General features: G+C 46.5%; 1 protein-coding gene across 2 annotated transcripts in view; it reads right to left on the reverse strand.

Moving 5' to 3' along the window:
- NKAIN4 (sodium/potassium transporting ATPase interacting 4) overlaps positions 1 to 23022 on the reverse strand; it is a 54103-nt gene that overhangs the window by 16090 nt on the left and 14991 nt on the right. For both annotated transcript variants that reach the window (XM_050907167.1, XM_050907166.1), the window contains exons 2-4: positions 12155 to 12292; positions 11566 to 11646; positions 2652 to 2849 (exon numbers count right to left, since the gene is read on the reverse strand). In XM_050907167.1, coding sequence (XP_050763124.1) covers positions 2652 to 2849; positions 11566 to 11646; positions 12155 to 12292 — 417 coding nt within the window. The remainder of the gene's footprint in view (positions 1 to 2651; positions 2850 to 11565; positions 11647 to 12154; positions 12293 to 23022) is intronic.

Genomic DNA, 23022 nt, shown 5'->3' on the forward strand with positions numbered 1-23022 from the left:
CTCTGAGCAAAAGCAGACTGAGACCTTATGTATCTTCAAATGTATGCCCAGGAGCAGCATAATATAGTCAGCAGGAGTCAAGATGACAGCCAACACTGTGCTAACCATATGGGTTCAGGTTTGCTTTCCCTCTCCTTTGGCATGCAAGATCGAATTCAGTGAGCCTTACCCCAAGTACACAATACAATGCACTACGGTTCCTCAATAGTCTCAAGGAATTGGTATTTCCAGAAAACAACCAAAATGTCCACAGCTGAGTACCGCATAGTTAAAGAACATGGATTTCACACTACCATATCTGGTATAAAAAAAGAAAACCCCAAACACCCCCCCCCCCCAACTTCTAAAAACCATTAGGCAAAGCAAAAAACTACAGAAAGCACAATTTTGCCTGTCCCTTGCCCATCTTAACAGGGAGCTGACTATTCCAGTCTCAAATGTGTGGCAGACAAGGAGCGAACTAGGTCATCTCCCTTGCTGCATCCCCTGAGCCTTCAAGTTCCTAGTCATGTTTTTTGTACTATCGATCTGGTCTCCCTGCCTGTCTGCAGCACAGTACCTGCCAGGCACTCTGGGAAGGACAGCAGCCTGTAATAAAATCTGCCTTAAAATGAGATAAAGAGAACAGAAAAAGATACTGGCAGGGATCAAAGAGTTTGACCCTCAGAGACTAAAAAGGGAGAGAACTGGCTGACTGTTTTCAGGCAAGGTCTGAGTGAGAAAGTGAAAGGGCTTGCTTTCTGCCTTACCTCAGCAAACCAGAGAGGAAAAGCTCTATTTGTCCCACTACATGACAAAATTATATGAGCCTTTCAGAGCTGGCAGGAGTTACAGGCCTGGGGCTTCAATACTCTACCTTTATTACAGGACAAGTGGAAATTTACTTCACTCTGCATAGCTCAGTCCATATGGCTTTCTTGCATACAAGTATTTTAGCCTCATTTCCAGAGTTTAGGATTCAAAAATCCATTGCAACTTAAATCTCAGGGAGAAAGAGAAAGAAAATATTTACCTAAATCCCATTTTATCTTCTAGTTCCCCCCGCCTCTGTCTCCCCATCTGGCCCTTTGTGGTGTTTTGCAGATGCACAGAGAATATTGTCGTGTGCCTTTGGGAAGAAGCAAAGGAGAAAACACTCGCAGAGACACAGACTCCTATATATCAGTGTGATCACTTAGCTCAGGGCCATGTGCCTAAGTTAGTAAGCTGCCATAAAACAAAGGTCTATTCCAGACAAACTCAGGACCATTTGTTGGCTGAACCTCTAGCCTGGGGCACAGGGGCTTGTGCCAGCTCAGGCCTTTAGGAAGGATGCTAACAGTGACATACTTCTGCACTTTAGAAGTCTGGGATGTTCTGACTTCAAAGTCTATCAATAGTTTCAAACTCAGGAACAGCACCAGCTCAGCAGCATCAATCCCATTCCAGCTCACAGCCCTTTATAAAAGACAGCAGGCTCTATTCTTCGGGATACATAGGTTTGCCTTTCTCATACACTTGCATCAAAGCAACGCTCAGACAGTTTAACGCAGATCATTTTCCCTGAAGGAGAACTAACCAAATATTAACAGCCAGCACACATGCCAGGGAGTCCGTCCAACTCGGGAAAGAGGAGCTTCTCTGTCTGCCTCTTTTTTGTGACATGGCAAGAAAGGGATCTGAGCCTTCCCCCCCTCCCTGCAGTTCACTGGGTCACACAGATCATCCCAGCTAATAGGAAATGCAGGATCAAGACAGTGGCAAGTTGTACCAAAAACGTGCAGAGAAGTACTTGGCACTCCAGAAGCTTGGAATTTCTCTATTTGTCATCCTTTAACATTTAATCAGGGCAAGTTACCCTTCCTTTTTAAGCCAAAACTGAAAGCTGAAGTGTGAACGTTTCACCAGTCCACGTCTGTTTGTACCTAAAGCCATTAACCACAAAGTAACAAACCAAAGCAGATTAGAAAGATGCAGGCTGCTAACTCTAATGCAGCTACAAAACGCAAGAGTACCGACGAAGTAAGGGGGACAATGGACATTTTGTTTCAGTTAATTTCACAGACAAGTGAGAAACAATTAATTAACAGTGAACATTAAGGACATCAAATTACTGCAGAGTACTTTAAAAAGCCTGTGGAAAACTCTGATGAGGAAAGAGTTGATGAAAACATTTGGTGCATATATCTTAGGTGTCAGCAGAAGGAAAATATGCTGCCTTCTGCTTCCTTAAAGTTTCTTTCATTTTCTGGAGATAAGGATCTTCTCCCTTTTATTTCTTCACAACAAATATGCACATACGTGCTCTGCCACCCATCACTACGTCACGTGGAATAAGAGAAAATCCTGCTTCAGAAGGGTCTCTGTCCTTGTCAGAACATGAATTTCCACACCCCAACAGGGATACAGAATGATTTGTTATTGTACGGTTGCATGTGATACATTACCTCAGGTGTTAGCTTGCTGGTATCCATTTCCAATTCTTTCAAGCAATATTGTTCATAAGAGAGAACAGGAGAACAAACAAAAACACATTTACAGAGGCTTTTGCAATCAGATGATACAAAATGGGGTGGAAAATATGGGCCAGCCTCTGTGCCTGGAAAAAACCAAAACCAAACAGCATCTCCTCAATAATTGCTACCCTGTGTCGCTCTCAGCGATGTACTCACCGCAATCAGGATCTGGAAGGAGCTGTGCATGACCTCAATGTACCGATACTCCAGGGCACAGCCTATCACAGAGATGTAGGAATGGCTATCCAGCCCTTTGATGCCAGACATTGAAGCCTCCTTCCTTACACAGCCAGGACCATTTTCACTCCACCATGACTGGTGCCGGGAGATGTTGAATGTCAAGAGTTCACTGTCCTAAAGAGAAAAGTTGCCAAGAGATCTCCATTTACTATAAGAGCGTCTGATACGCTGTCAGATGGAGGTCGTATTAAAATCAATGGAAAACCTAAAGTTTCCAAGATTCCCACCCTCAAGAAATGATAGCACAGATCAAAATATGTTGGCTTTATATTTCTTATAAGTATTTCACAGGCAGGCTTCTGTGGTGGGAACCATTTCTGAGGCAGTCCTGCAGCACTCCAACAAACCTATTTCACCATCATGTAGCATATTTTGGAAGCAGCTTCTAAATTAGAAAGACAGTTTCTAGGCTGCAGACCCAAGAATGCTTTGCTAGTGGTTCCTGCACCCAGAAAAGAACCCTCAAGTTTTGAGTTTGGGAGATTAACCTTGCAAATCTAGAAGAAAAAGGTAAACAAGGCAGCACTAAGCATCCTGTCACAGAATCACGTGCTATGGGTATGCTTTTCCCAGCACAGGAATCAACACAGAGAACTGAAAAATACGAACTTTGTAACCCCAAAGTGAGTTTCAAAACCCCACAGATCTCCCTCTGCTCCTAGCTTTTAACACATCTAACAAGTTCCCGTATCATTTCTGTCTGATTTCCTTCCACACTCTTCACATATGGTCCTTCTACATCTTCTGTTGAGCTGACACACTGTCAGCCTCAGGTCAGATAACCCAGCTGAGCTGACCTCACGGTGGGGATTGCAGCTTCTTGCAAACACTTCCCCAGCAATTCCTTATCACCTCTGCCCCAAGAGAGGCTTTTTGTTTCGCTCTTCTCATCTTTGCTAGTTCAATAATTTAAACCACGCCATTGTGGGGGTTACATAGTGAAATGCCACACAAATAGTGCAGGAGTCTGGTATGCAACCAGGTGCTCATTTAAAAACAACAACACTTCCCTTACACTTCAGAAAAAGAGTGGTACTTGCTGGGGTACCCAGGAGAGCTTTGGGATTTTGAGCTTACAGGACATGGCAAAGCCCTTCCTGCAGACAGTAAAAGACAAACTCAGAACTGGCTGCACAGATCAGCTGCATCACTTCACAGATGAGTGCTAAGTGCTGGGTGTCCCAGCAGCCCTCTCGGGTCACTTTGGTGCGCAATCCACACCCCCTTTTGACCACAAAACAAGGCGAGGGGTTGGAAGTTTTATTTTGAAGGATAGATTATAAAATTCTCAGGCAGAGAATCTATGTGTCTCTACAGAGTAGAAGTAGATACTGGATATACACACCCCACCTAATGATTACTAAAAGTTTTAGCACCTATCCATATACTACTTCACACTGCTCATGCCAGGGTCCTACACAGTCCCTGTAGGAAAGAAGCAGCTCCCAGAACAGCAGCAGTCAGAGCTTGGGGTATTCACACTTCCTACCATGGGAAACCTCACGTGGCAGCTCCTTTGCCTCAGCTGCCTGTAGAGTCCAGAGGGAACAACAGATTCAGAGCAGCTAATCCAGGCTCCTGCTCTGAATTACCCTCTGGAGAGAGGGCTTGTCTCCGCTGCCAATACAGGGAGCCTAGCCAGGTAGTCCTGCAGATACAAACACAGACACAGAAAAGTGTATCCAGGGGCAAACTTGAGTTACAAGAGCAGAAAATTTGAATGCCAGCCAGATAACCTGTGAATAGAAACCAAGTGCCCCTCTATGCACGTTGTGTAGGTACCCTCCACTCCACCACGGATACTCAAAAACAGTTTGCAGAGCTGTTATTAAAATATGCTGCAGGAAGCACGTGTTAAGAAACACGGACAATTAGGTGAGAAGACAGCTGCCAAACTCCTGACATAATCACCACAACAGATGGGATGTGTTTCACACTAGATGGAGTAGGGCACGGAGATGAAGTATGGCATTAGTGCAAAAGCAGCCTGAATAGCAAAGACAATAGGGAAAACTCTGTTAACAGTTGGGAGTTTAAAGGGAGCTGTCTGCATTTTAAAGGCTATGGGGAATAATTATTAGATTGGCAGCTAGAGGATAACGCACAGAGTGCAAGGTGCTGTGCTATCTACATTTCTAGAGACAGTTTTCTCGTCCAGCTTCTCAGAATTTTGGCAGAAGAGTCTTTGGCTTGCTCCCTCTGCTGGGCATTGCTCTTCAGTGGCCCACAGATATCTCACATACCCACCAAATCGCATCTTTTCTGCAAATCTTATTCTCTCTCTCCCAAGTTTGCATGTTCCGAGACACATGGATCTTCCCCAGCAAAAGCTTTTCCTCCTGGAGACAGCCAGCCCTCCAAGCTGCTCTGCTCTTCTCCCTCTCACAAGCCACTCACCACTTTCGTTAGGGAAGGAAAGAATCATCTTTCTCAAAAAAAGGACTCAATTCCTGTTTCTTCGCCTGGGGCTTCCCCCGGTTAGCACAGAAACAAAGCTGTTCCGCAGGGCACCACAGGATCTGCTCTTAACCTCGGTCCCCAGGGCTTCCCTCTCTCAGCTCACAGATGGTGCCTTCCCAAACCTTCTGCTTCACTGATGCAAAGAGCCTCTTCAGTGCCTTCTCTGCTCCTTACAGAGCCATCTATGTGTATTTGGCAAAGTAACAAACAGGCTGCTTTCCTTCTTGAATCTCCCTTTTGTCAGTCCTTATAAAATTAGCTCTGGCTTAACTTTGCTGCAGAAACTGAACTTGCTTGTGAATTAAGCCTGAAAAAGCAGAAGAGGTGCTGGGCTGGAGGTGGGCAGGTGGAAGAACAGTAGGTCCTAACCAGCACTCACTGCTTTTTGCCTACAATCACGCTTCAGCTCCGTGCAAAAAAAAAAAAAAAAAAAAAAAAATTATACTTCAGTTAAGAACAGATTGGAAAAACTGAGCACATTTGGATTCTAAAAGCACCACGACGACTTACACAGGAGCCATCCATCTCACAGATGTAAAATGAATACTGAATGCACACGGGGATTATGGATGCCCTTGCATTCACAGAGACACCTTTCTGAACAAGCATCTGTCTGGAGCGCTGCAGGGCACGAGGGCAGCACGAATGAAAGGGTCTCAACATGCAAAGCAATGCTGTTCCTTTGCTTGTGTCCCTGGCTGGATGTCCTCAGAGGATGGGGCACAATAAAAGAGCATTCAAGAAAATCACTTAATTGACCTCCAGTTGCTCAGTGCTTGCTGGGAGACTGGGAAAACAATCCCAGGATGTCTCCTGCAGTTTGCCAGCTTCATTTGTGAGGACGTGGTTGAAGAGATGTGAAACTACGGAATAGGAACAGCACACTAAAATCAGGAGAAGAGAACCAGTTGCAAGACGGTTTAGGGAACAGCTGTTTCCCAAAACCTTTCCGCAACACATTTGAAGTCTAAACACACTGAAATACTCCCCAAAGCGGTATGCAGGTTGAAAGATGTTAATCAGTCCCAGAAGTGAGCAAGCCCTGCTGTAGGGCGAGAGTGATCTGTGTGTAACTGCACTCCCCCTTGTTTCTTGACAGGCTGCTATTTGAAGGGCTATCGCTTCCTCTTTAACCTTCAGCCTGAAAAGAAATATGAGCGAAGAGTGATACGAGCTCCTTCTCGGGAGCATGTTGAAGGCCAGCCAAAAAAAATCACATATCACTCTGAACTGTTGTAGCACCTGGTTGCCATCCATTTGCCATCAGCGTGAGAAGGAAGACAGCAGCACTAAACTGTAGTACCTACATTTTACAGAGTCTATTTTCCACTCCCAGCCTCACCCCACTCTGTCCCATGGGGAAACTCACACCTACCTCTGACACCCACAGAGGCAGCTGTGTTCCTTTTCTAAAATAGTTTTCTGAAAGCTATTCTGAAATGATTTTCTAAGGGACGCTATCAGAGATGGTTTTATTTCTTATTGTTAGCAGCCTTCTGAACCGCCTCCCCCCCAAGCGTCCTTAATTATCAGGCAAGCCAGCGCTATAGTGGCTCTGGAAACAAACTGAACCCTGTATGGGAGCCCCCAGAGCTTGACAGCAGAATAATTTTAAATCTTTTCAGTTGGAAACATTTCTTATCAAAATAGGAAATATAATGTTTATCTTTTAGTCATGTGTGCTGAATAGCTGTGTCACCCTGCGACAACAGGGAAGCACTTTCATTGTGTCTCAGCAGGCTCGTTGACAATGCCACAGCATTTAAAGGCCAAATCCCAGGCTTCCAGTTTCTAAATTTAGATGGAGTTGAGGGACAGTTGTAATTATGCATGCATTTATCCATCCTCCTCACAGTATTTTTTTCCAGGTACAAAGTGATCCCAAGAGGCCGTCCAGATTCTCTGGAATACAAATAACTGACTAATAAGGGCTGCTTCCATTTCAAGAGGCGTTTTAGACCACCGCCACGGCTCTGGATTCAGATCAAAGCACTGGGTAGACAAGAGAGAATATAAAGGAAGGGTAAAAAAAAAAAAGTTCACCATTCCAAGATGAGTAATTCCAGAGGGAAAAGACAAAGGAATACATTGAAATACACAACACCAATTCCTCAAACCTCTGTGAACGTTTCTCAAGTACACGATGAAGAGTCAATCAGCATGGCAGCTGGACAGACAGATGCTCCTATGTCTTACCAGCAGGATTTTAATGATTAACTCAGACTGGGGGGTTGCAGGAGGGACTGTGTTTCACACTCGAGTAGACAGGGAGAAGCTTAACATGTTATTTCAAGTACAGCCTAGAAACTTCAGAGATAGCTCCCAACAATTCACCTAACCAAATGGCCAGATGGACAAAGAGAAAAGAGGGAGATGGAACAGGAACAGACCCGAGGAGGAGGAACAACAATCTGGAAATTGGGCTGTGAGCCCCACCACAGAGCAGTGGTACAGCACTTTCGGAGAGGCTGCACTTCCTGCAGATGCTGCAAGCGTGCTCAGAACTGTGAGGAGAGCAAGTCAGCAAGGCAATGCTGCCAAAAGCCGCTCGGAGGCACATCACCGTCTCACTGCCAGTGCTGAGAAGCAACCCTTCAAATCCAGATTGCTTTATCTCTTGCCTGCTCATTGGCAAAGCACTTACAGGAAAGCTGGCATAGGCTACACGCTTTGGGAGGCCCTTGCAGCAACAAGGGAAGTGTTTTCCTAGACACTTATGCTGATCCATTTGTGTCTGGCCACCTAATGAAGTTCTGCTGTGCCATATTTCACACTCTTATCCCTACTAAGAAAAGACTGCAAGATCTTGCAATCAAAATGACAGGATAGAAATATAGAAATCAGGCTAGTTTAGCTCTTCCAAGAAGTAGAGAATAGATTCACAGAGCAGGAAAGAGCATTTTCCTTTTGGAAAAAAAAAATAATTCAGGGTAGTTATAACTAGTGGGTAGGAGGTAGATGGTTAGTAAGTAGTTATAACTACCCTGAGTAGGGCTGGCCAGAACAGCCATTCTCAGGGTTTGCATGGCCAGGAAAGAGCAAGCACTGCTGGAGGAAGAGCACTTTAGGAAATGATGTGAAAGACAGGAGGAAAGAGAGGGTGAGAAGTGGCAGGCAGACAACCCAACGGAGGAAAGAGTCAGTGGAGAAGCGATTGCTTGGTAAAGGACAGCAAACAGCCAGCTCCCAAACTGCAGTTCAACAACCATGCACCTACCAGCCCATATTCTACTGATGACACAGAGTTTAAAACTAAGAGATAGTCTCTTAACCCCTCTACCAAATTGCTTATGGGCTGACACGGGACCTTACCTCACAGATCCCACAGCTGTGGTGCCCCTGGTTTCTGTTCTTTAGATCAGCAGGACATCCAAAGCACGGGGGGCACAAGAACAAGTGTCCATGCTCACCTCAGCCCTGTACTGCACAGCACTTCCCTGCTCGCATCCTGTACTCCCTCACCACTGTGAAATCAGATCTAGGCACCAGAGCACGAAGAATTATTTGCAAGAAGTGCGCATAACCATTTCCTCATTTTTTCAATTCTTCAGGCTTTTCCTAAACTTGTTACAGCAGAAAAGCTTGGATCCTTTCCCCCCTTTCTCACCCCACCTGAGTTATCACCTTGAGACAGGTTGCACTGGGCTGTCATTACCAGCCATCAAGTCAGCAAGCTCCATTCTTTCTAGCTTACTGCCCTTTCTGCATTTTGTCATTATAAATTAGCTAGCTGCTGACAGAGATCTCCCTGCCAGGCTGCCCTTGTCAGGAATACAGAGGGGCAAGCAGGGCGCTGGCAGGAACACAACTCTCCCATTCCCCCAGCTCTCTCCCACAGGCTCACCAGGAATCACAGAGGAAACAGCACCTGAAGACCTTCCTCAGAGCTATCAGCCCCTTAAGGGACTTGCACAGGAACACAGCCCTGTCTGAAACACTCCCCAGCATATTCATCCTTAGTCTAGTCGTTAATGAGTTAGTGTTTACCTGACCAGCTCCATCAGCCTCACTCCACCAAAGCTCTTCTTCTAATATTTGCATCTACCTGCTTACTGCCAGGCTAATTACAAGCTTTGACTTCTTATTAGGAACTAAAGGAGAGGTTCCTCTGAAGGCCCCTGAGGGCACACAGAGGTACCTGCTCCTCTGCAGCACTGCTGCTGTAAACCCCCGGCTGATACTGCCCTGACCTTGCCCCTTCCAAGAGCCTGTTCAACACATGTTCATCCAAGCCCAGGTGTCCTTCTGATCAGGGTCTGATCCCAAGACTACAGAGATCAATAAGACTCTGCAGATGTCAGCTGGCTTTGGATCAGGTTTCTAGAGATGCAGCGGAAGAGCAACACTACTCTTGAGTCCAGCCTGCAAAGCACCACACTGTCCTGCAGAAACCTGATTTCCCATTTCAAGTGTATCTTTTGTTCTCATGTGGAAGCGAGGGATTTGGTTTGCCATTACAAAGACCCAAATTAACTTCAGTTAAAGGGGAGAAGGAGGAAAGAAAGCAGCATCATGCATTTTTCTTACAAGACAGCTTTTTTAAATGACAAAAACTCATTAAGAACAGAGGCAAGGCTGTAAAGGATTTTACCACCAAATGAGCACAAATACTCTTGTTTTTGCCAGTTGCCACCACACTAACAGCATGAAATTCTCATTGCAGCTCTAGAGGGAGGTCCACTGAGTCGATAGCGACTTATATTGCAGTCCAATTCTATTAAAAAGTCCCCAATCACAAGAATCATCCTGTAGGCTAAATAAAGGTTCTCTGTGTGCTGGCTTTGCTAGAACAAGCCACAGCACAGAGCAAGGTTATGAAATGAAGCTCCTCTGTAGCTGAGAAAGTGGAGTTTGCAGTGCTGTTTGAATTGCAGAACAGCAACCCGACGTGTTGCAGGGCAGGTTGGGATTAGTAAACACAAGTAATCAGCTGGCTGGAAGCAAACACTGCCTGTCAGAAGCTCCCAGAGGAGTTTATCAAGCCAATATTTCCTCCAAAGAAGGGAGCGTTTAAATAGTTACTTAAAATTCTTTTTTAATTGGTCACAGCCAACACAGAGATCATCTCAGGCTGAGCTTTCAGACCATGAGTAATCACTGTTTTGGGCAAGAACTCTCTCAAGTTTCTGTAGATAATTGAGAGGGGAAATGGCAATTAATTGAGGAATTAGGAAGTTACATTTTCTTATCTGCAAAGGATTTATGCTGTCACTCATGACTTGTTGTAGGCCTAAAACAAAAAACATAGTACAGTTCCAATTATGACTGCAACTTAGATGTATGACCGGGGAATTTAGGCCAGATGTAGAGTGCTCCGAGATGAACCTGTATCCTATAATCGCTCTGAGTCTGCTAAGCTACAGCAACACTTAGTAATTCATTGCTTACAGCCCAGGCTTAATTTAGGGCCTGCCACTCATTTTCATTATTTCTGACTCACCCCTCATTAAGCAGACAGCAATACTTAGCTTATCTAGTCTTCAAAGAGCTTCGCATATTAACTCACAACATCCCTGGCCAATAGCCATGAATAACTACCACTGTATTTAAGAAGGAAGAATTAAGACAGAGGAGCCACATCACCTCTGAGGCTGCATCCAGAGGAGATGCGCCAGCCTCCCCAGCATCCCTCTGGTTTGTTCTCTGTTCAGCAGAGAGAGGAGCGTCTCCCAAAAGGTGCAGTGGGAAATATTTGGCCTGGTGTGGCAACAACCAGGTACCTATCCCTGCTGCTGAAGTGCACTAGGTCTTCAGCAGGACTGGGAGGCAAATATCAAGAGCTGGTCAGGTATGGAGTTACAGCCAAGTCCTTGGTCCATGTCAGCCCAGCCAGACTGAGTCCGTGCTGCAGCTCCTCCCTGGGACAGGCTGGCAGAGCAAGCACACTCACTGCTGCACGAGGGCCTTCCCCCCCGAGTCACACACCTTCTTCCCAAGGTGTTATCAGATCACAAGAGGATCAGCTGTAATCTAGTTAGCTCATAGCCTTCCTCAGCCACCTCTGCATCACGGCTGGGAATTAGCCCTCCAGCCCCATCTCCCCTCAGGATGGCTCTGCTGCCAGGCTTGCTCTCACCTTTAAAAAGCAAATACACTCTACCCGCTATGAGGGCAGGGTTTATTCCAGCCACCACCTGCACTAACCAGCAAAGGGCTCCAGAAATCAGTCTTAGCTCCCCATTTTTACGATACAACAAGCAGTACTCCTCCATCCCGTAGTAAGGCAGCCCCCTCCATAGGCAAGAAGGCAGGACCTGCTCCCAGGCATCCCCCTGCCACTCACCTTAACCACCGCCTCCCTGAGCTCCCAGCTAAGCTCCATCCCCTTTGATGCAAAGCCTGGGCACTCACCCATAAAGCTCCTACTCACCTTTGAAAGCCCTCCCACTTCTAAGTAAAAGCAGATGATGAAGATGTTCCAGGTGACCCAAATTGCAGTCCAGATGGCATACTAGAAGGGAATGGGGGAAAGAGAGAGAAGCAATAAACATTAGGAAGTCACTGGAATTAGTTTATATATATGTGATCCGGCTGGGGGCTGTTAAATGCCCTGAGTCAGCACTGCAATCGTTTTCTCTTCCTCTGTTTGTTTCCCATATGCAGATGGTCCTTTGCCTGATTAGAGATGCAGGGGCAGAAGTTTGGAGGCAGTGGAAGTTTCTGCCATGCCTTTGTCCAGCATCTAACTCTCCCTCTCTGTTGTGCAGTGTCTCGGTGTTACTTTGGTACCAGTAATAATTATCTCAAATCTCTCAAGTTTGGCGTAAGTAGAGTAAAAGTGCAGCAAACTGAACAATGTGTTCCTAAGCACAGCCAGGCACCTCCTGCTAAAATTGTTTACACCGCTCGTGCCTGATTTCCCAAGGGCTTTACTCAGTTCCTCATCACTTGCTATGTCCCACCAGAGCAAAGGCTGCAAAATGCTTCGAATGGCTCTGAACAAAAGGGATGTTACTTACCACCACTATGTAGCGAGGTCTATATTGAATAGTGCCAAACAGGCCGAGGATAACAATGATGATGTGGAGGAAGTTGGCTAGGATAGGGGCCCACTGGTATCCCAGGAAATCGAACACTTGCCTCTCTAATGCAGCAAGCTGGAAGGGAGAAGGAAAAGGAGAGTTGCAGCTTCTGGGCTCATGACGTTCATTCTCAAGGTTTTGACATGCTCCCTGAGCAAATCACTGCAGCAGCTGAAGATGTTACTCCATTCCCAAAGCAATTTACTGCCTATGAACCAGGTCAGTAGGACAGAACACGTGTCTACATGCCCCCCTTCCACTTTGTACTCATCCCATTTCCTCCGACGGCTAAGCTAATGCAGACCAGTGAGCTCCAGTGTCTATGTGGGAGCACGTCCCCTGTTCTGTGCACTTTGCAATGGGGAGGTGGCCCTGGCAGAGGGCAGAGGTGAGCAGTGGGATAGTAACATCTTAAATGGCTGCAGCAGGACTTTCGAGAGCTCATTTGTCAGAGCCTTCAGCATCACTCCATCATTCCTGACACCTCTCATGTTTCTGCTTGCCAGCGTACATCCATCAAAGTGAGAGAGAGGAGGAAATGCTCTCCTCCACCTTAACCCCACAGAAAATGCTGCCACCCAGTAAAGAAATTCTGCAAACACATCGGTTTTCCAGGAGGACATGCTGTGTTCCTCTCCAGCACTAATAAGATGGTTCAAGGCTAGTACTATATTCTAGAAATAAAACTCCATTACTGTTGAAGTGCTGGGCCTGATTTTCAAATCATATTTGCATAAAGATGTGTTTTTTCTCTGTAGCCATCATCTGTGTATCAGGCAACAACTGGTCACCTGGATCTGAACTGCTGTGTTACGCATGCAGCTGAAAGAGCACAGTAAACATGCAATTGCATGCTAGCCTTTACATCCCCACAGCCTTTAAATACTATGTTTATAGGAGAAACAGTGAGTGGAGGGGGCAAAATGGTTCCTGCAGGTTTTTCCCCAGTGCCCCCAGCCTTATGCAGAGAGATCTTCTCTTTGCTTGTCTTCACTAACATAGTGCAACCAACCTCCCGCCATTGACCAGTAGCTTTGCTGGTGCTAAGGCACAGCAGGAGATCTCCCTGTCAGGGTAAGATTTCAAAGTGTGTTTAATTATCATAGTAGTACGCTGGGATTGCATTATGACATTTCATATTTATTTTCACCTAAATAAATGATTACAATTTACCATCAATAGTCAATATTAATTTAATTACTAATTAGACATTAACCATGGGTGGTCCTAGTCCACTGTGTCTAATCACCTATGTGACATCTTTTCCTCGCGTGGCTTTTAAATGGCAGCTGGGGACCAAGCACTGGAGCTTCTGTGATGGTTTAAAGCATTTAAGGATGTGAGTGGTTGCAGGTCCCAGCCAAGCCACACGATGAGGGAAGCCACATCTATTAAATGACCATTATTCCTCCTTCTTCCTGGATCAGCGGGGAAATCACCTTCACACCTCTCTTGGGCTAGGAAGGTATTGCAATTCTCAACACTACCTTGGAAGTTCAACAAAAATCTGTATTTCAAAGAAATCTATAGCAGGTTAAGGGAGATCAATCAGGGTAAGCAGCTTTCCCTCTCTGACATCTCTCTTCACGGGCAAAGGGGGGCAGAGAGAGTGGGGAGGGAATGGAGGCAGTCTCCAAATCAGTCTCTTCTGCAAAATAATTAGTCTTCCCTTTGAAGCAACACACACTGCCCTGTTCTGATCCATTGCAACCACCTGGAAGATGCTGTGAGATGCGCTGCACGGCCGCGCGCGCGGCGCCGGGGCTGGAACAGGGCAAGCGCTGCTCATTTCACCGTTCAGCCTGCTCTCCCTGCGAGCACAGCAGATTTTCTGTATCGCATCAGAAACAGCAGTAATAGGTTAAACGCTTAATCTTTTAACGCACGTACCTTAACGATATTTGGCAATTTTGAATCCTGACTGGCTGGCAATGGGTCACTTGACTGTGACCGCTTCATCCAATCAGGCATTTAATTGGCTTTGTGTGTTACATTAACGCCGGCGTATGTATGTGCCGCAAGAGCCAGCACTGCGGTGCATCAGTTAGCCGAGGGGACACAATGGGGGGGGTGTTCCACAGAGATAACGCCCTGCTCAGCTTCGCCTCTTGCCTTCAGGCCCTGAAAAGGGGGATAAAGACAGATCCTTCCTACCCAGGCCTTCTGCCATGAGTTTTCCCACTCCAGAATCAGGGCATCCACGTCTGGAAAGGTGTTTTCTTCTCACAAATGAACGTTTGCCATTAGGGCTGTATAAAAAAGGAAAAGCTTGTCCTTCCACAGCTTCGTGATGTTTCCTGGCTTGTTTGGACTAGCGAAGACATTGGTCTGTGAAGTGAGAGGTACCCAACCGTCCTGGAAACAGACCTGCCAATCTACACTGACTTCAGATTGGGGCGCAGCTCCTAGAGAGGTCTCCTCCGGTCCCCAGCCACACCGGATTTTTCCCCGTGATCCCAGAAGTTAGCTTCATGTCATACTTCCCTCTCCCTTACTGCAATTGCCCTTGTCTCCAGGTTGTTTCTATCCTGATTTACATTCCTTTGCCACTTTCTCTGCCTTTTTAAAATGTTTTTCTGTCCCTGGGAGCTGCAGGCGTGACTCAGCTGGTACAGAGATCGGCTGTGCCTGTCTGCTGGTTCAGCTAAGGGGAGCGGGAGCTGGGTCGGTATGCCTTCGTGTGATGTGTGAGCTCAGGCAAGCTGTTTCCTCATTTATAAAAATAAAAGCAATTTTCTGTAAGATGTGTGTTGATGACAAGCGCAAAAGCTACTGATGAAATTCTAACACTGTATTACTGACACGCAGGTAGTGACTCTGTGCTGCAATCCAGCCGTCGGAAATGCAGCCTGAAGTTACCCTGGGCTTGTCCCTGTTCCCCCAGGAACCTAGCATAATTAAGGAAATATTCGCTAAAAACAAATAGATAAACAACCATTTCGCTCATTACACTACAGGTCTGCGTGCAAAGCTTACCCATTAAATGCTGCTGAGATTTGCAGGTAAACAGGGCTGATGTTTGTGCTAAGCTGGCCTTGATTTGGGGTTGGGATGTGACGAATGTCGTGGTCCCCTTCAGTCCTGGTTCCTTCAGGCTGGCTCAGAAATGCAGGGTCAGGGTTTGCCCCTGCCTACAGGTACCGATATATCTGCACCCTCGTACTGAACCTCTCTTGGATCCCTCTTGTTGAGCAGGAGAAATGCCATCTTTCTCTGCTGCTGCCAAGCTTCTGCAGAGTAATATCCTTGCTGTAGCGTTCTTTACGATGATTCACACTCTTCTATTGAGAAAGCCTATTATATTCTAGAGAGATTGGTTGTAAAGAGAAATTTCACAGATTGTGGCACAGGTTTCAACCCATTCAAAGCTGACAGGACCTTTCCATCAGGGAGGACAAATTTTTCTTCTTTATGACTATTCTTATTAAAAATAGGATTCCTTCTGCTCCGTTTGCTTCTCTAGCCCATAGAACATTTTTACCTTTCATTCTTTAAATTAAATGATTTGTTGTGGTACTAAAATCAGAATAGTTGTGGCAGACTTTTCTCTCCTGAAATAAACCACGTTTCTGCTGATCTGAGTGAAACTGGAATAGCAAATAACCATGTGAAGCAATTGTTAGCCAGGCAAACAAAACAAGCCAAAGCTCTCTGTTGGGCCATCGTTCATTTACACGGCAGGGAAAGATAAGAAAGGCAGAGAAGATGTTCTGCAGTTTACAGAGTCCTATCACATAGCTCACCCACCGTGAGCAAAGAAAGGCTTTGTAAGCCAGCACGACGGGACACACTCAAGGTCTTTACACCATTAAAACTTCACCAGAGAGGGAAGCTGTACCTGAGCTGGAGGGGAGCGTTGCCTGATGGAGCCCATTGCAGAATAGGAAAATGGTCTTAGAAAACATCTCAAAATGTGGAACAGTTTCTTGTTGGGGGCTCCAAACCATTCCAGTTGCGTTTCCGATAGCTCTGGCAGGACAGTGTCACTGGCAGATGCCGATGCTGATTCAACATGGGCTGGGGAGTGCTTGTTTAAATTCTGGTCCCTCAAATCTTTTCTATCCCCTCATCTTTGTCTTCTGTTGCTCCTGTCATGCTGGTAAGCTGGAGAGTTCAACCTGTTCCCCTTGTGCCTCCATACTGCTGAGGAAGAAGGGATGCTAATGAACAAGTCAGTTACCTGTAATTCCTTACTCCCTGTCCTTTATAGCCTACTATCAAGGCCATGTTATCAGCTAGATTTGCTCTTCTTAGTTTATTAAGCTTTTAAAGCCTTTAATCTTATTTGGTTTGGATCTGTGTATTTCACTGCATTTCTGAAATCAGTTGGGACACAAAATAACAAATATCACTTTCAAGATGTTGACATGACTTGTACAGATGCAGGCAAGATGCTCAGAAAGCCCAATGACAGGTAAGAGGATGTCCTGCCTGCACACACACACATGTCCGTATGTATCTGTTCCTGCAAGCAAACCTGCTTTTACACTTTCCAAGTTCACCTTTAATAAGAGATTTCTTTTTAAAATTAAATGTGAGAAATAAATTTACAAGCATGCAATAAATGGAGCAAATGGGAAAGGCTGATCCTACTGCTATGGGCCAGCCAGGAGTTAAGGGAGATACTCCTGCAAAAAAGAAGAAAAAATGTTTTACCCAGAAACCTAGACAATTTTCCACTTGGCTTATAAAAAAACAACTTGAAAACTCTTTTGCTACTCTGTGTCTTTCACCGCTATAAGGACACGTAGCCTCACAGACTGCTCCAACTCCTGCACTGCCCTTGTTCAGTGGTGTACACGGCCGCCTTGGGCCCCTGCGTGCGTATCTACAGCTTCAACACAGACAAAATTTGCAACTTAAACCCCTGTATTTACTTTCTCTCTAGCCTGAGCTGAGCAAGAGCCTCAGCTTCAGCCCTCGGTCACCGCCGCGCTCCTGTGATGTTCAGGGCTGCCTGGCTGATTCCCGACGCGTTGATTCAGCGTTTGATTTCCTGCCAACTGGCTTTGCTTTTTAAGAAGATGCTCTTTGTTTGTCTACTGTGCAAACACCATCAGAGCGGCCAAGACTTTCACTGAAAAAGGTCATGGGTCTTTTCTTGAGGAAAAACTTGCATTGATTTCCTGAGGTATTTTGGTTATGCAATGGTTGATGGCTGGAGTTCAGGACAAAGTCACAGTGCCGCTATCCCTGTGAGACATCATATAAGGATGAAAATTTAAGTCCAGCTAGCTGAAACAGCAGGAAGAAATTAAAAAGTCTCTAATGTATCATTTAAAAAATATATCTATTTAGGTTTTGAACACAAGTATCTTTATTTTTGGTTCTTCCATACAGTTTAATTTGGCAATACTAAATACCTGTCTGCTCTGTTTATTATTCTCATTATTGTATTGGTATTATTGGTATTATTATATTATATTACTATACATAGTCTTTCTGTACAATTGCTTGGCGTTTGTAAATGGTGAAACAATGCTAGATCTAAAGAATCTTAAACCCAAGCTGCAGTGTGGTGAAACTACCAGCAGTGAGCAGAAAATTCCCTTCTGTGCCAGTGCTTATTCAAGGTGGAGAAGATTTTGTGAGTAGAAAAATTATTAAACAATAAGTCTGCTTTTACCACAGCGGCTGCATTTCTAAATAAATATTAATGGTTGTAATAGCTGTTTAATTAAGCTTATCTGAAAAAGCAGTTCACTAGGCCACTACTTCACATCCCCCTAACCGAGGGGCTCGTCCTGCTAGGTGCCGCATCCTTGTCTCTTCTAGAGTCAGCATCTCACGTGGTAATATCTGCTGCATTCATGAAATCTCATTTTTCTTCAGTAAGTGTTGTCAAGGAAACCTTCCTTGGGGCCTTGTGATCCACAGCTCCTTTCCCAGCATCCCTCACCGAACCACGGAGGTCAAGAGACTAATTGCACAGGAGGTCTCTGTTTGTCACTTTGTCTCTCAGACATCTTTGGTCACTCTGGCCGCCGCATACAATAAGCCCCATTCTCTGCTCGGTTTGGTCTGTTTTCTCCCCAGAAGCTGCTGAAACCCCTTCTATTCACACATACATTAGAGAGGCCTCCAACAGCGGACCTTATCTCTTTAAATCATTTATGTTTCAGAAGCAAACTCTGGTCACTGCGATGGCCTGGAAGACCAATGCCTGCCAAAGGCCCCCCCAAGGCAGCTGGAGAAGTCCCCATCGCTGGCGTGAGCCCCACACCAGGTCGCTGCCCTGCAGCAGGGGCATTACGCTCCAGCAAACACAGCTTTCGGACTGCTCCATGCCATAGCTGAGGATCAGGACTTCTCCCACTCCAGTACCATCCTGTGCAGAGCCTGGGCAGACTTAACCCCTTGGTGTGGTTCAGCACAAATTCCCTCCTGAAGCCTGGAGCATCCTGCTGTTAAACAGCCCAACGCTGAGTCCTCACCTCCTCGTTCCCCCTGGCCTGGCACCTTTGTGCTCTGGATTCTCCCCTCCCGGCATCATTTTTTGTGTTGGCAACGATGCTCTCAGGAGTGCCACTGCTTTGACCTTGATCCCTATGCTTTCTGCTGCTGATGCCTTTCAGAAACATCCTAGCTGCAAAGATATGTCATTATTTAGTCCCACACGCCCAAATGCTGCTTAGCATTCCAGGAAAGGCACAATCCTTGCTAAACATATGGGATGAGACTGGCACTGAAGCAGTGCGGAAGCCTGTTTGTGTCTGGAGTTGAGGCTCCAGCTTCAGAAGGACTGAGGTTTCCTAGTACATCACGTGTAGCCACCAGCCTTGCTCAGCTGAAGACCCGGGCTGTGCACAAGCATTCACGCACACAAACCTCTTAAACCTTTTTCCTCCAAGTGTTGGGTTGGGCCACGTAGTGGGCAAAACAGCAGGGATACGTGAAGGGAGAGAGAAGGCGCTGGGGACTAAAGCAGTAGCTGGCAGTACTTTTTCTAGCGAGACTCCATAGTCCGTGGTCCCTACCAAACGGCACGTCCCCAGGTTCAGCCCAAGTGTGGCAGCCCCTCTCCTGCTCCACAACCCCCTAAACGGGGTGGTCAGCAGTACAGTTAATGAGCTGGCTCTTGCACATAATGTTGCAGAGGAGAGAAGAGGTTGCCCAGCACTGACTTTCTGAACGGTGCTCAGAATACAGCTCCCTGGAAAAAGCCTGCTTCCTAGGAGGAATGTTTCAGTAAAATTATTGCCCTGTATTGCCTAAACTTCTCCCAAATCAGGGTCAGTAACATGCCTGGTGAGGCTTGTGCTCTGTACAGCCTACATGGCCTCTGGCGTTTGGTTTTCCTGGACCACATCTCACCTCGGGGCTCAGACCTCAGGGATGCAGAGAGGTGTCTGTGCAGCAGCGTCAGATACCCGAGCTGCTCTGTTCCCTTCACTCCCGCCTTGTGTCTCCTGATAGCATCTAAGTACTGCATGCTGCTGTGATTGCTGATTGCTGAGATTAGCAATCAGCCTAAATTAATAAGCAGGTGCCTTTGTGATCCAGGCAAAAAAGCACTCTGACAAGAATGACAAACTTGTTTTATTTGTAACCTACGTCAACACTCAGACCTGTTTCCCAAACATAATTAAATTAATCTGTTGAGCCCACAATGCTTTCCCCCCCAGCTTTTTTTCTCCTCCCTCAGTGTCATAGCTCAGCTTTGGCTTTCCAGCTTTGTAGCAGAGAGGGGGGGCACTGGAACGAAGGGGACGTGACTGTATTTGCAACAGACATAAAAAATAATGAGTTTCTTCAACAAGTGCCTGACATTTTTGTCAGCCAGATGCTCCGTAAGGCACAGCCTTATCCCAGGCTCGGGCTCGACACTTGTGGCAGTCCTGGCTTTCCCTCGCCTGTTGGAGGACTTGCCGTCCTGTCTTAGCCCACCTCATACTGATGATCGTGGGCAAACATCCTTGCTGCTCCCCACAAACAGCATCCTGGCGTGGCAGACAGCTTTAGCACTGGGGGGGGAACCTTCTCCCACCAGTAGCACAAATTTCCCTGTTGAGTGAAGTGTATCAAAGACGTGCCATTAACTCACCAGCCATTTCCCTCGGGAGATCTGCTACCATTTACGAAACCATCTAAACACTATAAAGGCTGTGAGGCAGAGCAGTGTTAGAGATCAGCAGGAATTTAATTTTCTAATAGAGCGATTTATTTCTTACCAACAGGGCATTATATTCTGTGATCCCTGCCTCTGCTCAGCCAGGAAGGCTATCCGAAGTTTGGGCTCGTTCACATGACAGGGATGCAGGGAAAAAGTGAAAATACTTAAAAATTAGCCAAGGGGTTGTTTGGTATAGGGAATATACCCTATATTCTCTGGACATACTATCTTAAGTATCGTCTGCTTAGCTAAAAGAGCCAGCTCTGCTGCTGGAGGGAGAGAGCAAACACATCGACAGGACTTGCACAGAAGGTACAAGGCTGCACTGAAGCACTGTTTGGGCCAGGACTGCCCAGCCTGTCTTCTAATGATGCCGCTCTCTGGAGTCTCCTGGATGTGGGAGCAGCACTTTGGGAACAGCTCAGAGATCCCCATGAGCTCTCAAGTGCACTAGAAAGACTTGAAGTCATTCAGGGGTTGGACCACAACTCACAGGGTGTATAAAGCCCATGAGATACCAGCTGGACTCATCCAGTTTAGACAAAACTATGGCTATCTTTGCTATGTTATGGGCACTTACTGCAAACTGCAATTTTATTTTGCCTCTGGTCACCACAAAGTTGAATTACGACCTTAAATATACTACTGGCAGTTTCCCAAAGCGGGGAGAAACTCTTGCTTCAGGCTGGAAAAGCCAAGCTCAGTTTTTCCTCTGTCCTGTCCACACACAGCCCGAGAAAGACTCGTTGTGTCCGAGTGACACCGAGAACATCCCCTGCCTTTAGCTTTAGGAACAAAAGTGTTCACATTTGGTGTCCCCTGCAAGTCTAATTCACGGCTGGCACCTGCAGCACTTTCTCTTCATGAAGGGTCAGCTGTGGCCTGAGTTAGAAAAACGCCTCTCTGAAGGCAAAACACCTGCAGAAAGCCACCTGAGGCTGGTTTTCTCATCCAGGGGAAGACAAGGATGAGAGCTTCTTGGTGTCTGTGTAGCGTGGCCAGCAAAGCCCCACTCTCTGCATAGCTCTGTGCGTCAGAGCAGTCCTCAACTCAGCAGGACGCTCCCCAGCACGTGTGGACAAATGGTCTCTGTGTTGCTGGTCTTTTGGGGAAACCCGCCGGGGCCTGGCTAGCTAAAGCTCCCTGCTCTCCCCTTTGCCCGACAGTGCCTCTCCCTCTGCTCCGCACCTTCCACCCGCCCCATCCTGCTCCGGCCGGCTCAGCGGCCGCTCTCCCCCAGCTCCTTCCCGCACATTGCACTGGGAGCTCTAGCAGCTGATCCCCTTAATTAGGTCACAGATAGATCACGTGTAAAACGCTTGCACCAGCCAGATCCTCTGAAGGAAAAACATGCAAGCCCTGCAACTGGGGTAAAAGCTTGAGAGAGGAAGGATGCCAAAGCTGAAATAACTCTTCAAAACTTTGTCCGTAGGAACCCTGGTTCAGTTTCTGCTCAACAGCTGGGTCCCTGCTCCCTGACACTGTAGCGAAGTGGTAGTGTTGCTTTAATTTCCTCTTGCTCCTGCTGCAATGCCAGATTGCTTGGATATTCATAAGCAGAAGGAGTTTAATGAAAATTATAATTAGAGCCCTGCGGTGCTCTTGCAGGTCGCCTTTACACTGGGCTGCCTATTTACATTACAAATCAGGCTGGTGTCACTGCGGAGTCTACAGCAAGAGAAGAGAATTCATTAGAAGGGAAGTGCAGGGTGGGTGAGAAATAGGGGAGAAAGAAAATGATATTGTTGTTATTAATAATCTAGGAACTTGGGATCTGCCATGGTCTTGCTGCAACTTTGCTCCTAGAAGAAAAGCCCATTTGTAATGATCCTGCAGCAGGAGGGGAGAGAGCACAGCCACCCCGAATTACAGTAGCTGGTAATTACGGTACAAACGGACCCTTTTCCATAGAGGAACTGTTTCTCATGGAAAGCAAAGTGGCAATGAAGACTTTCTCTCCCCCACCAGGACACAGAGAAGTGCTCTTAGCGCTTCTGCTTCCTAATACCTAGCTGTGAAGTTGGGGGCGGTCAGGGAGAGACAACATGTGAAGCCAAAAGGATGCATTTCCCATGATTTTACAGCTTTCCCTTTCCACCTGCCAGCAGCTACATGTGATGCTTTTTGCCCCACTGTAATGCCATGAGCAGCAGCTACTTGAGAAAGACAGAAGCCCTCATTCAGTCAAGCGCTGGAGCATCTGCTGACTTGAGGCACAGCGTACGTCCAGCTGCAGTCATGTGCTGAAGGGCTCTGTAAAATCTGGGCCTGACGGAGCAGGAGAGAAGATCCCATGGGAACAACATGGAGGCATCCGGCCATCGATGCACTGACACCCAGCCTGGCTCCCACACACGGCACCGCAAACCGGTGTTATCCCAAATACGGATCAGTCTCCTGCGTTTGATTCTGCTCCTGCTCCTTCCGCCAAAGCCCTCCAGCACGGTTGTTAACTGTCTGTCTTCCCATCTAGATAGTGGAATTGGAGATAACACCCTCATTTTACACAGAGGATAGCTGGAGACTTGGGTTGTATTTGTAAAAAGCTTCTTTAATATTTCATACTAATCATCCTGCATCAGCAGAAACCGCATTACCATTGCTATAGTGTTTTTCTTGGATGCCCACCTGCCTGTAGTGGTAAAAAGAGGTGGCATTTTAGGTTGGGAACCTCCCCATGATGATTGCAGCA

The sequence above is a fragment of the Gymnogyps californianus genome, chromosome 17, assembly GCF_018139145.2.
Source record: "Gymnogyps californianus isolate 813 chromosome 17, ASM1813914v2, whole genome shotgun sequence".
NCBI classification, from domain to species: domain Eukaryota; kingdom Metazoa; phylum Chordata; class Aves; order Accipitriformes; family Cathartidae; genus Gymnogyps; species Gymnogyps californianus.